A 15121-nucleotide genomic window follows, 5' to 3' on the forward strand; every position below is an offset into this window, starting at 1 on the left:
TGGCACACACTGGCAAAGTGGTTGCTTCTGTTGCATTTTCTGCAAGTTTGACCAAACGCTGGGCATGCGCCTCTATGTGGAAATTCCAAAAGGCATCTGTAACACTGTGACTCTTGTTGTTTCTTTGTTATATGTTCGTTTTGTCCCTTCTTCCAGTTGCCGGTGCGCCTGTTGTCTGTCATGCGGTGCGCCTGTTCAATTCGCCTTTCCATTTGCTTTGATTGTATTTTTGCCCTTGCTTCTGCTGTTGCTAGTGACAGAATGTTCTCTAGCGATGTTGGTTCCTTCAAGACTCATGTGCGGAACTCTGTGTCACGACACCCTTCGATGATATGTAGGCGAATTGCTTGTTCGTTGTCATATTTATCGAACTCGCAGTGCGTTACTAACTTCCTTAGTCGCGTTGCAAAGTCATCCAAAGACTCATCGGTCTGTTGGAAAGCTATGGTGAAGGTGTATCTTTCGAAATCAATGTTTCTTTGAGGGTCAAATTTGTCTGTCTGGCATTTGATGAGCTTTTTGTATGTTGATATCTCACTTGCTGGTAAGGTCACTAATAGTTCATGCACTTCATCACCCACTAGGTTGAGAAACAGGCCCAGTTTCTTGGCCTCTACTACGTCAGTAGCCTCCATGTATCTTTCAAATCTTGCGATCCATCGCTCCCATCTTATTCCCACTTGTGGCTCTGATATGTTAAATGGGAGGGGTCTGCGATATTGGGCGCTCTGTCTTGGCTCTGCCATATCTCCTCTCTTTGTTCTTTGTTCTTATGTATTTCTCTTTGTTACTTCCGTTCTTTGTTTCCACCTCGTGGTGCTCTTTCTGGCACTTGTTTCTTTTAGGGCTCTTTCAGGCCCTTTTTATCTCTTTCTCGTTATCTGGAGCTCTTCCTTGCTCTTTATTTTGTTCTTGGCTTTCTTTGCCACCTTTTTCTTTTCTTTTGGGGCTCTTTTCGGCCTTTTTCCAACCTTTTTCGCTTTTGCCTGACTTTAAAATGGCCGCCGGCTCTTTCTGCCTTCTTATTGGCTCCTTCGCCTGACGTCAAAATGGCCGCCGCAACTCTCGCGAAATTTCTGGACCAATCGGGCTTTTGCCTGACCTCAAAATGGCCGCACATCTTTCCTGCACGCTGATTCGTTTATTCCGCCTGTCCTTAAGACGGCCGCCGAGACTCTCGCAAGAGCTAGCGCCAATTTCTTTATCTTCACGCTCTTTCACACGGCGCTTACCGGGCACAGGCGATCTTGCTCGTGCAGCGGTCGGGGTGGGCTCCCGCTTCGCTGCGCTTCAAAGGGGTGCAGATTTCCACTTGTTTCTTGTCTTCTTGCACATGAAGCGATCCAGGGTGGGCTCCTGGTTTTACGATCGCGATGCAGACGATACGCGTGACTTCCTTCGACCTCGTCGCCAGTTGTAGTGTCCCTGAGGGTCCCCCCAAGGATCACACGCTACACAGTCTTCTATAAGGTACCTTTATTTGCTCTTCGTCTTACTGCTTGCACAGATGCGTCCTGCTCCTGTCCCCACTCCCCACGATCTGCTTCCTGCCCCCTTGACTGGATGTGGTGTCTGGTGTCCTTTCCCCAGTGTCTCTGACCTCGTGGGTCCTAGTGCCCAACTGCCTGGTTACGACAGAAGTGTTGTAGGTCCGTCCGCCCGCTGACTTCAACCACCATGCATCATAATGCGGCAGACGGACTGCAGCACGAGATGTTGGTCGGACTGCAACCAACAGCCTGTCGGCTGTGACTCAACAGACATCATAAGGAAGCCTTAAGTGTTCGGTTGAGTGTAGCGCCTGCATTCCTGACCGTTTGTTAATTCCTTGTGTTTGTTTGCTTTTTCGGTGTAAAGCAAATTTACATTGCATGCCTTTGGCCACTTCTCTGACACTGCACTGGATATACGCACTATTTTCAACACATGCACAACTGACATGTGCATAAAGCACACAAGTGGCACACATTTCGCACACATAGCATACACATGTGACATGTATATCGCTTTTCTTTTGTCATTTACACATTATTTACACATCTGTATGTTGTGAATTGCTTGTATACAACTGTTTCTACCATTTTTACTAGGAAAGGTCCTCATAATTTCCGCTTATCATTCTCATGTGGCATCCCACATCTTTTACCATAATGAAGCAGCTCTTTAAGTCCAAAGCGAAAACACAGCTTGTCTCACTGAGCATGAATAACGTGTACATGTAGATTTTCGGTGCTTTGTTCACCTCTATTTTAGTTGGAGTATGTTGAACACTATCATTGATTTGCCAATTATGCTCATGCTACAATACTACAACGGCACAGTCTCCCAGTAGAAATCACAAATGTTTATCAATTGATATTACTTGTATAATTTTGCGATCGTGACTTTTTTGGTACTTTTTTCACAGAGATTTGGCTGATAACAGCATAGAAATATTTTCACCATCCTTACTGAAAGATTTGAAGGATCTCTCTCAATTGTAAGGTTTAGTATTATATTTTACATTTAATTTTATTGCACTTGCAGTAATTGTTAAAGGACTGGATTAGACACACAGTTGAAAAAAATGACGTTCAGTTGTTCCCTTCAGGCCATTTGTTTAATGCAAGCCTTGGGAGCTTGCCAACCATGGCTGCTAAAGTGAAGCTTTTTTAATTTACAAAAAGCAAATTGTGAATTGGTAACTTGTTACTGAATTACAGTTTGCATTTGCGACCCAATACTGATTTGGTATTTACGAGGGGCATCTTTAGGGCATCCCTTCTAAATACTAAATCGAAGTGATATGTATTCATTTTTACCATTTAATTTCAGTCACAAAATAGTAATAATTTACAACCCCTTCCGCTTTGAGAATGCTAAACAAAATATTTTTTAAGAATGGGTGGTGGTCCAACTCACCACTACCTACCCTTTAAAAATTAAACTAAAACATTTCATCTTCTTTATTTAAACGTATTCCATTTTCCTTTAAGGAAAACGGGCTGTATTTTTTAAAAAAAGATTACTTTATTAAAAAGCAATCACAGTCATGGTTGTCTGCTCACCCCAGCAGGCCACCGTACCTGTGATGGCTCCCATTCCTAGTGGGTCACAAATGCAAACCTACCTCATTAATATTCACGAGTAGGTCAATTTGCAGCCCACTAGGAATCTGTATTTTAAAAATAAAACTGCCATACACGAGGAATTGTGATTTTCACATTGTGATGCGGTATGAATTGTAAATTGGAAATCACAATTTCTAATGTTGATAGATCTGACCTTTAGTTCTCTATGAAAAAGGGTTGATCATCACAAACTCATTTCACACTGTCATTCAAGAAAATGTGATATTGTTATGAATCATGTTTAAAAATGCAAATTTTCTTTGAAAAACTATTATGCCTCCAATGAATACAGTAGCTCTGTATTAGTCAGGTGTTTCTTTGTTTCCTCTGTAACAAACATATTTTGATAGCTCGGGTCATATTTTCACAGAGCTTTCCTTGATGGGAGACGGATAATACTCTCATACCCCGTGACCTTCATCAAGTCAGATTCTGTCTGTAATTATTAGTCAAATCAGTGGCTGTGGCTCATCTCAAAATAATCATATCTACTGGTGAGAATCACATGTGGGGTCAGCTACACACTTTAATAGATGGTAGAATGGACACAGGAACTCTGTAAAAATTGTGCTAGCTTTAGAGTTTGCCCAGGCTATTACCGCTATGGTGGCGGATGTGCATGCATTCTTGGAGGCCATCTTTAGATGCTATTAGAAATTGGGTTTCTGGTTGGTAGAGGTATGCACCCTGTCCAGAAAGGTACCACAATCCTAGTCAGAGTGAGTCCCAACATACCTTAAATTATCCTGTGCTTGCCATCTTGTACCTTGGCACAGAGAAGTGAGGCATAACTTAAGAGGCAACGTGTAAAATATTTGTGCAACACTACAAACAGTAACACAGTGCAAACACCACAAAATTAATCCCCACCAGATTAGAAAAATAGAGATTAAATTTATGAATGAAACAAGACCAAAACAACAAAAATCCAACAAGTAGAAGTCAAGTTAGGAATTTTTCAAGAATAAATGTAAAATGGCACTTAGAAGCAATAACCAATTAAATGGGTTATCTGGCCGCGCTAGAGCAGGGCAAAGTCAAAAGTTTAGGCCGACCATAATGGAGCATGGGCTAGATACAGGGGCCCACTTGAGCCCGGTGAACCAAAGTATCTTGATCCGAGATAGGCCATTGTCAACAAAGATACAAGGTGCAGCCACGCAGCGGATAAGATGCGTTGATTGTCTCCACGCAACGGCAGAGCAATGCGTCAGTTTTGAGTGTGAAGCTCTGGTTATGAATGCAATGTGCAGCTCCTTCTCCCTCAGTAGGTGATGAGTCGATTATGAAGGCAATGAGCTGGGTCTGCTCCATGCAACAATGAGGATGCACTGGTTCTGACTCAAGCAAAGATGAAAATGCACCAGTTTCAATGATGATGTGTGGGTTCTGGTTTCAGAAGCACCATAGGCCTCATATCCAAGGGTCCAGGAAGCCACATGACAGGGCAGACTCACAGCTAGTGGGGTCCTGGTGCACATGCAGGTAGTTGAAATCTTTGAAATCTCTGAACCATAGAACAGGAGGCAAACCGGCAAGCCCTTGGAGCCATTAGGGGTTCAAGTGATGCAGGTCAATTCTTGTCACCCAGGCAGGGGAACAGCAGGCAGTAGGGTATCCCAGCAAGTCAATAGCATAGCAAGGCAGGAGTCCAGCAAAGCAGCAGTCCATCATGGTAGAAGTCATTTCAGCACCACAGCAGTTCTTCTTTCTAGCAGAGTGGTCACAGGTCCTGAAGTGTACTGAAGTTATGGTACCAGAGGTCCAGTGTTTATACCCAGTTGTACCTTTGAAATGGTCCCATCCTGCTATGGCTCCAGACTCACTGCAAGGAATATGCAGGCTTTTGTGTGTGGACAGGACACAGCCCATTCATGTGTAAGTGTGAAGCTGTGCCCAGATCCTCCCTCCCTTCTCCCTAGAATGGTCCATCAAGATACATCTAAGCTTCCTTTGTCTGTGGCTATCCAGAGGGAAACAAAGCCCAGCTGTCATCCAGCCCAGACTAAACAGAGGCAGGCAGCAGACACCAAATGGCTAAGTAGGTAAATACCTTTCTAACAGTGGCATTTGCTACTCTATAACTTAAAATCAAACTCCACCATAAGTTCTGATTTTTAAACTGCGAGCCCAGTAACACCAAACTTGAAAAGTCTATCTCTTCCCATTTGGGAATTACACTTAAAATATGTAATAAGGTAATCCCAATGTTAACATATGGGAGAGATAGGCTGTGCAGTAGTGAAAAATTAAATTGGGAGACTTTCACTACCAAGACATGTCAATCTTAAAAAGTACATGACCTGCCTTTTAAATGTATTGCGCCCTGCCCTGTGGGCTATACAAGGCCTGCTATACGGTTGACTTATTTGTATAAAAAGGGAAGGCTTAGACCTGGCAAGAGATTTATCTTGCCATGTTGAAGTGACAGTGTAAACTGCACACACAGGCTCTGCAATGGCAGGTCTTAGCAATGGTTAGAGTGCTACTAAAGCGGGTGGCACACTGATTGCTGCAAGCCCACTAGTAAAAAGAAAAAAATATGGCTAGAATGCTGAATAGTGCAAACATTCAACCAGAGTCACAAAGATCTGGGTTTAAGCCATTGGTTTGTTGCTCACTACGCCATACCAGTTTGGACCCAGCCATTTACAAATCAGTGTTAACCCTGCTTCTCATGGGAATAGTCCAGCCCTCACTGCCAAGCCAGGGCCTCCTTGGACCGGAAACAAGCATCCTGGGACCGGTTTTGGGTATCACCCCTCATCAACCAGGCTGGCTTGAATCCAGTGGCACAGTGAGCACAGGGCCCACATTTTGGCATACCCTTCCCACTTAGGCCGACAAAACCAAAAAGAACAAATGATGGACGGAATACTGAACAATGCAAACATTCACCCCCAGTCACAAATATCTGGGTTCAATCCATCCATTTTTTGCTCATCACGCCACCCAGCTTTGACCCAGCAATATGCAAATCAGCCTTGACCCTGCTCCTCATGGAAAAAGTCCAGCCCGAACTGCCAAGGCGGTTCCTCACTGACTCAGAAACAAGTATCCCGGGACAGGTTTTGGGGTATCACTCCTCATCGGCCAGGTTAGCTTGAATCCAGTGGTGCAGGAGCACTAGTGTTTAAATAGCAAGGGAACCCAATTGTAATGGTCAGGGACCTTGGATAGTCGTACATTACAATTAACAAATACTTTGTTGTATGTTAAGCAGTGAGCACTAGTAGCATTTAATTACAGGCCCTGGGCAGATGTAGTGCACTTTATGAGGGACATATAAGTAAATTAAATATGCCAATTTGGTATGAGCCAATGTTACAATTTTAAGGGAGAGGGCACAAGCACTTCAGCCCTGGTAAGCAGTGGTAAAGTGCACAGAGTTCATTTACCACCAAAAACGAAGTCAGAAAAATGTAGTGAGGCAAGCAAAACGTTGGGGGAAGACCACCCTACGCCTCTATGATCTGCCAGATGGCATTTGTTAATATAAAACAAACAAAATGGGAGTTGTCCTCCATGCATGCGTGTATATACGCAAATGTCGACAGGTATCTTGAAAAAAATAAAAAATAAAATTCTTTCGCTGATAGGGCGGTGGGCACAAAAAGTGGAAAAAAGCATGTAATGAAACAAAAAATATGGGTGCCAGAAGACATTAGGTGGGATTGGGGGAGAGAGGATATGGGGAGCAGTGAGAGAGAGAAAAACGAAATACTCCCTCCCAGGTACTGAAAATGAAGGTCTGATAGGAGATGTGGAAGGATACATCATCCAATGAGAGCATTGTAAGACCAAAATGCTCCTGAATAGGACAAACACAAGCATAGGGAGGAAATACCTTTTTGGAATGCGAGATAGAAAACAAAGACAAGCACTTATATGCAAGCAAATAACTCTAAGCACACCATACACATATGTTGCATATTGAAAATAGGGACTGCTAGCCAAGGCAAAATAAAACACTAAATCAGAGATGGGCCTCTTTGTAATAATATTCAAAGAGTCCTTTGAATGATAATTCTCAATGAAGCCACCAAGTCGTTGTGCATAGGTCAAAGTGTTTTTTCTGTTTTTTTCTTTTATTAGTACTTTATTTACAAGACAAACAGCCAACGCGTTTCGTCCTAGAAAACAGGACTTCTTCAGAGCAATTCGAAAAAATGCAGAGAATTGGAAGTAGTAAGACCTGGCCAAATTGTATGTTGCACAAGGGGTGGTATTTAGACCCATGCGTTCCACTCATCCATTTGCGTCAATACGTAATCCAATCAGAGCGGTGGATGAGGAATGGTAAAATCTCCTAACACAATCCTATAATTGCTTAATAATTTTCTCAGCGGGATTCTGGGTGGCAGGAGGACGCGAACTACAATATCGCATCTGAATATATGCCAGGGGGAATATTGGAAATACCGCTGATATGGACTAAGGAGTAATAATTGTTGTGATACTATTTTCGTTGTGGCTATCATACTACTTTGTCTACGAATCCCGCTGAGAAAATTATTAAGCAACTATAGGAACGTGTAGGGAGATTTTACCATTCCTCATCCATCGCTCTGATTGGACTATGTATTGACGCAAATGGATGAGTGGAACGCATGGATCTAAATTCCACCCCTTCTGCAACAACCAATTTGGCAAGGTCTTACTACTTCCAATTCTCAGTTTTTTTTCGAATTGCCCTGAAGAAATCCTGTTTTCTAGGACGAAACGCGTTGTCTTGTACATAAACAACTAATAAAAGAAGAAAAAGAAAAAAACTTTGACCACTGCACAACGACTTGGTGGCTTCATTGAGAATTATCATTCAAAGGACTCTTTGAATATTATTATAAAGTGGTGCAGCTCTGATTTAGTGTTTTATTTTGTGGCCCCTGGTAATAGGGGAGTGCTCTTGGACAGAGGGCACGTTTGGAGATCTACACAAAAGAATTTAAAGTTGCATCTGTGTAACTTCGATTGGTGATTGTATTGGATTGGTGCCTAAATGGTTGCTCCTTTGGCCCACTGTTCATTTTTGAGTGTTTCTTGCTAGCCAAGACCTCAAAAGGGCAAAGATGAAAGAAAAAGAAATAGGATATAGGGAGATGAGCAGGAATGTATTCCAGAGCAAAATTCATGTTTACTTAAGTATACATGGGTAGGTACAACCTTTTCACTTACATTCTGCTACTTCTCAATAAATTAGGTTTTGAAGCACATGGTAAATTATTTGAGCACCTTGAACCTATAATAGATTCCTAGAAATCAGAATGGCCTATGAGCTTGGGTATGGGTGGCTTCAGGCCTAAATTAGTAGATTACTGTAGATATGACGTGGTATTTTATAGTTGTCTAAAAAGGAAAATTACTCTGGCCCACATTCACTGTAAGATGTTGTTTTAACTGGAGATATTCAATGAAGAGCAATCAAGTGTGATTCAAAGTTAGTCATCTGCACATATTAGCTTTGAAATGCCTGCACCCCATAACAATGGTAAGCATGTTAACATTATGGTTACTAATAATTGGTGAATGGAGGGGAGGACAGAAACAGTTTACATTGTTGGAAACAGAAGAGAAGGGCGTTGGTGTGGAATGAATCCACAATAAGAACACTTCAACAGAAGAGGTACATATTTTCTAAAAGTATCAAAAGGTGGTGAACTTTGGGGTAGTATGCACGTTTGATCTTTTGAATGGGAACTACGATTTCACTAGGTGCATACTTCTTGAAGCACAAACAAGTGAAATATTGCAGACAAGCCTGGTTTAATAAACAAATTCTCACTACAAGTTCATGCAATATTTGGCAAACTTCTCTCGCAATTTGGGCTGCGGGTGGTCATTAGGGAGAATAGGTTATTTTTTTTCTCTCTGGCACATGGATGCAAATCACAGGAAATATTCACAAACATCACCGGATGTGCATCCACACACATTGGGCCAAAAAGGAGAACTACAGGTAGCAGACAGATTGGAAATTTTGGAAATTTGAGGTGGGAGACACGTGAAATACATTTGTTTCAGTGGTACGCCCATTGAACAATTTTGGGTGCTTTATTTTTCATTTTAGCTCAATTGTGCTCAGCAAGATAACTTCTATATTGCAGATTTTGCTCACTGTGCCTTTCTACTAATTTGTCACCCAATCTAGTTACTGGCTAGCAAAAAGTGAGCATATGGGGTTGAATCCTTGCAACATAGAAAACTCACAGAACCACAGAAATACAAACTTGCCATTAAGGTTTGATTTATTAGCATATAGTACAAATATTTGTGAAAAGATGTGAACTGGGTTGAGTTCTCAAGATCATTTATTTCAATAAAATGACCCTGTTACAATACACTTACGGGGGCCAACTTATACATCCAGATCTTGCTCCCTTTAAATCCTTCTCTTCTTAACTTTTCCAATGGGCTGTGATCTGCTGATCCACAATGGTGATTCTGTATGCCCAAAGTGTGAGCAACACTTCCTTCCTCCAACATAGACAAGAGTTAACAGCTAATTGCACAGTACCTTTAATAATCCTATAAAGCGCTCCGTGGTGCCATTTCCAGCAGGGTTAAAAAAACAGATGAGTTTTTTTGTACAATGCCATTGCAAAACAAACCATGACCACATTTGCGATAAACTGAGACCCTTATCACTGATAACAATTTTCGGTAAACCCTCCTTCAGAAACACGCCATCAAGAAACTGCTGCAGTATCTACCTTAGAAACAAAATCAATTTCTGGCCATTTAGAGAAATGGTCAAACACCACAATGACATATTTCAAATCTTCTTTCTCAAGAATAGGTCCTGTATATCAATGCCAATTCTTTCCGAAGCCATGTTGGGACTACTTATGGGACACAAAATTGGCCTTAGGGTTACTTGTGTCTTGTCTGAATCATTACAACTAACACACTCTCTTAATTTCCTTTCAATTGCTAAATCCGTTCCAGGCCACCAATACAAAAATGTCTTCCTTCCTTCGCTCATAGTAATACCTATGTGGACTTGATGACAAATATTCAACATCTTCCCTTTGACCCCTTCAGGTGGAATTGCTCTACCATTTCTCGTGGCCTTGCCTTCTACTTCAGAAGTCTCATTCGTAACATCAAGTTCCTTAAATCTTTCCCAAGAGCTCCTTTTTTAGGCTATCCTTGGCTAATCCTAATTCTCACCTCTTTTACTAAGAAATCATTGTCTTGAGCTTCTGACCACTCCTCAGTAGAAATATGCTCATCATTCACCTTAGCCACACACAATTTCACATTCATCCATAGGTGCCTGTTTCAAAGACATTGCGATACCAAAGGGGATGATGGACGGAGCATTTGAGCAAATCAAACACTCACCCCCAGTCCACTGATCTGGGTTTGATCCATCATCATTCTTTAGCTCACTCCACCACCCTAGTTCAGACATGGCCATGTGCAAATCAGTCTGACTCTGTGCCTCATGGGAACAGTCCAGCACCGAACTGCCAAGCCATGTCTTCCCTGGACCAGAAACAAGCTTCCTGGGATCGGTTTCGGGTTCTTAACCCTCATCAGCCAGTCTATCTTGAATCCAGTGGCAGAGTGAGCAAGGGCCCCACGTCTGGGCATACTATGCCAACTTAGGGCGAACAAAGCGAAAGGGATGATGGGCGGAACATTTGAGCAAATCAAACACTCAACCCAGTCAACTGATCTGGGTTTAATCCATCATCATTCTTTAGCTCACTCCACCACCCCAGTTCAGACAAGGCCATGTGCAAAGCAGTCTGACCCTGTGCCTCATAGGAACAGTCCAGCGCCGAACTGCCAAGCCATGTCTTCCCTGGACCGGAACCAAGCATCCTGGTACCAGTTTCAGGTTCATAACTTTCATCAACCAGTCTATCTTGAATCCAGTGGCAAAGTGAGCAAGGGACCCACGTCAGGGCATACCTTGCCAACTTAGGGCGAACTAAGCAATACAAAAGGGGATGATGGACGGAGCATTTGAGCAAATCAAACACTCACCCCCAGTCAACTGATCTGGGTTTAATCCATCATCATTCTTTAGCTCACTCCACCACCCCAGTTCAGACATGGCCATGTGCAAATCAGTCTGACCTTGTGCCTCATGGGAACAGTCCAGCGCCGAACTGCCAACCCACGTCTTTCCTGGACCGGAATCAAGCATCCTGGGACCGGTTTCGGGTATATGTCACTCATCAGCAAGGATATCATGAATCCAGTGGCAAAGTGAGCAAGGGACCCACGTCTGGGCATACCCTGCCAACTTAGAGCAAACAAAGCAAATACCAAAGGGGATGATGGACGGAGCATTTTAGCAAATCAAACACTCACACCCAGTCAACAGATCAGGGATTAATCCATCATCATTCTTTAGCTGACTCCACCACCCCAGTTCAGACATGGCCATGTGATAATCAGTCTGACCCTGTGCCTCATGGGAACAGTCCAGCGCAGAAATGTCAAGCCATGTCTTCCCTGGACCGTAAACAAGCATCCTGGGACGGGTTTTGGGTTCATAACCCTCATCAGCAAGGCTATCTTGAATCCAGTGGCAATGTGAGCAAGGGACCCACATCTGGGCATACCCTGCCAACTTAGCGCGAACTAAGCAATACTAAAGGGGATTATGGACGGAGCATTTGAGCAAATCAAACACTCACCCCCAGTCAACTGATCTGGGTTTAATCCATCATCATTCTTTAGCTCACTACACCACCCCAGTTCAGACATGGCTATGTGCAAATCAGTCTGACCCTGTGCCTCATGGGAATAGTCCAGCGCCGACCCGCCAAGCCATGTCTTTCCTGGACCAGAAACAAGCATCCTGGGACCAGTTTCGGGTTCATAACCCTCATCAACCAGGCTATCTTGAATCCAGTGGCAAAGTGAGCAAGGGACCCACGTCTGGGCATACCCTGCCAACTTAAGGGGAACAAAGCGATACCAAAAGGGATGATGGACGGAGCATTTGAGCAAATCTAACACTCACCCCCAGTCAACTGATCTGGGTTTAATCCATCATCATTCTTGAGCTCACTCCACCACCCCAGTTCAGACATGGCCATATGCAAATCAGTCTGACCCTGTGCCTCATGGGAGCAGTCCAGTGCCGAAACCGGCCCTAGGATGTTTGTTTCCAGTTCAGGGAGGTCCTGGCTTGGCAGTTCGGGCTGGACTGTTCCCATGGGGCACAGGGTGAAGACTGATTTGTATTTGGCTGGGTTCAAACTGAAATGGCGTGGTGAGCAAAAACGCATGGATTTAGGCCCAGATCTCTGTACTGGAGTGAATGTATGACATTGTTCTGCATTCTGTCCATCAACTGTTGTTTTTTACATTTGTCACCCCGAGTGGGACGGGTATGCTCATACGTGAGTCCCGTGCTCTCCATGCCACTGAAATCAAGCTATCCTGGCTAATGAGGACTGAAAGCCCGAAACCGGTCCCATGATTCTTGTTTCCAGTCCAGGGAGGACCTGGCTTGTCAGTTCGCGCTGGACTGTTCCCACAGGGTCAAGACTGATTTGCATATGGCTGGGTTCAAACTGGAATGGCATGGTGAGCAGAAAAAGGATGGATTTAGGCCCAGATCTCTGTACTGGGGTCAGTGTATGACATTGTTCTGCATTCTGTCCATCAACTGTTGTTTTTGCATTTTTTAAAGCCATTGGCATCCTCCTCTAAAAAATCTGCTACTCTGTTTTTTACACCTGGTACATATTGTACTTTATAGTTATTGTCCAGCAATTTTATAGACAAATGCGCTTAACGGGGAGAAGCATTGCTCAATCCTTTTGTCGTACGGATTTTCGTCAAGGTTTATGATCACTTCTTATGTAACAGGCAAACCTCAAATACATTCCCTAGAGTATTCCAGCCCCCAAACACACGAAAAGGCTTAATGCTCTATTACAGCATGTTTCTCCTCAGATGGAGATAGAGAACGTCAGGAGAAGTTGACAACATTTTCCTTTCCTTATCTGCTGTCCAATTGGGTAAGATCTACTCCTATACCTTTTCCACCTGCATCTGTGGTAACTATGCTTTTAAGTTTTTGGTCAAATCGACACAAGTGAGGAGCCTGACAAATATCTTTTTTTTTCCTGTAATGCATTCTGAAACTCACTCATCCATTCAAACTTTTTCAAGAGTTGCCTAATGTGATAAGTTATACTCAAAAAAGTCTTCACGAATTTTGAGTAATACTCCACAACACCTAAATACATCCTTCCATCATCCTTACTCTTCAGAGGAGAAGCATTCGCTATAGCATTCAACAATTCTGTTTTAGGTTTTATTCCTTCTCTGTTTATCACATAGCCCAAGTATGTTACCTCTTTCTTTGAAAACTTGCATTTCCCATATTCTGCAGTAAGACCTTTTTCATTTAAAATGCTCAAAACTTGCTCGCGTTTCTGATCATGATCCTTCTTGGTTTTCCCCATCAACAGTATGTCATCTTGAAAGAAAATGACAAACTCCACCCCCTTGAACAATTAGTACATTATCCTTTGGAACATAGCCGCTGTCAACACGAGTCGAAAAGGTACCCTGGCAAATTGGAAACACCGAAAAGGTGTTATGAAAGCAGTAAGTCTCCTACTTGAGGGGTATAGTGGGACCTGGGTGTAGGAAGTGGTAAGGTTGATAGTTGTGAATAATTAGTTGATTTTAGGTAGAGGAAACTGGCCAACCAAAATATTCCTATTCAAATCTCTTAGGTATACACATTTTCAGTTCTTCCCATTAGCATGTCTTGGCAATTCATTCAGGACTTCATCCCTGATGGTCGTGGGTATCTGTTTCGCCTTCTGAACATATGCCCCAGCTTCTTCTTTCAGCACAATTGTATGTTGGAACCTTTGCAATTTGCAATATCTCCTTGAAAATACAGCGTTTCTACTCATTTTTCCTTGTCTCATGGCACCAACACAAGCTCAGAGCTAGTGGAATCATTATTATATCTAACTCACCGTGATCCCTCCAACCCAAAACATGGGCCTTCCTTGAATATATACAATTTACACTCAGCATGTCTCTCCTTGAAATCAAATAGTAATTTCCTGAACCCTAAAATGTCAATGGTTTAAATGGTGAAACTTTTGGGTGCAATACCTGACACCTCCGGATGCTCGCCAATTCAGTTGAAATATAATCTTCCCATATTTTTCTACTAATGTTCGTATGGGGGACCCGGAGTCTGCAACAATGGACATTTTCACCCCAACAAGTGTCATCTCACATATAGGTTTCCTACTTAATTATCTTAATGATTCACTGCCATCTATGCTCAATATACATATTCTTCTCACATTCATCCATTTTATTGGATTCTGCATCTAAATTTGAGTCACAAATCCCTTCCAAGAACCTGACTGTATTGTCTTTTCTTTTGCAACACTCTTTTTATAAATGACCTATCGTGCCACAACCAGAAAACCTTTTATTCCCAGCAGGGCATTTCTTGTAAATTTCAAAGTGGCGTTTGTAACTACATCTGCAACACACAGTCGATGATGCATTTTTCTTTTAATATGTCTGCAGTACATTTCCAGACATCTGGCTTCTTTTATAGTCTGTGTTAAAAAAATATCCCATTTTAACCTTAGCAACAGTTTCTTTGTCTTCCTTCTCCATTTCTTTTATCAACACAGGCGTATCGAATCTACCCACTAGTTCAGCTCTTTTACCATATCAATAACATCTTGGAGAGATGACTCTCCTTTTGCCCACAAATTCTCTTTTATGGTTGAATTAGAGGCATACATCACCATTGGATCACAAATTTCTATATTATTCATCTTTACCTTGTTTCAGTGGTGAAACTTTTATCAATGCAATCCTACGTAGACTGTGGTGCAAAGTAACAATACAGGTGCTCCAGTACTTTTGTAAAAACATCACCCTGTCCAGGTTGTCAGACTCTTTTCCCAATGTTGTTATACATTTTTAGTGACTAGTCCCAAACAATGTAACAACATTTTTTTCTTTTTCTCAGGAGCAAAGTCATCATCCTC

At 42.5% G+C, this 15121-nt stretch overlaps 1 protein-coding gene across 1 annotated transcript in view; it reads left to right on the forward strand.

Annotated features, from left to right (window-relative positions):
* The window catches only part of RXFP1 (relaxin family peptide receptor 1), a 955071-nt gene that overhangs the window by 800788 nt on the left and 139162 nt on the right, over positions 1 to 15121 (forward strand). The window contains exon 12 of the mRNA XM_086962355.1: positions 2408 to 2479. Coding sequence (XP_086818481.1) covers positions 2408 to 2479 — 72 coding nt within the window. The remainder of the gene's footprint in view (positions 1 to 2407; positions 2480 to 15121) is intronic.

The sequence above is a fragment of the Lissotriton vulgaris genome, chromosome 3_1, assembly GCF_964263255.1.
Source record: "Lissotriton vulgaris chromosome 3_1, aLisVul1.2, whole genome shotgun sequence".
Taxonomy (NCBI): domain Eukaryota; kingdom Metazoa; phylum Chordata; class Amphibia; order Caudata; family Salamandridae; genus Lissotriton; species Lissotriton vulgaris.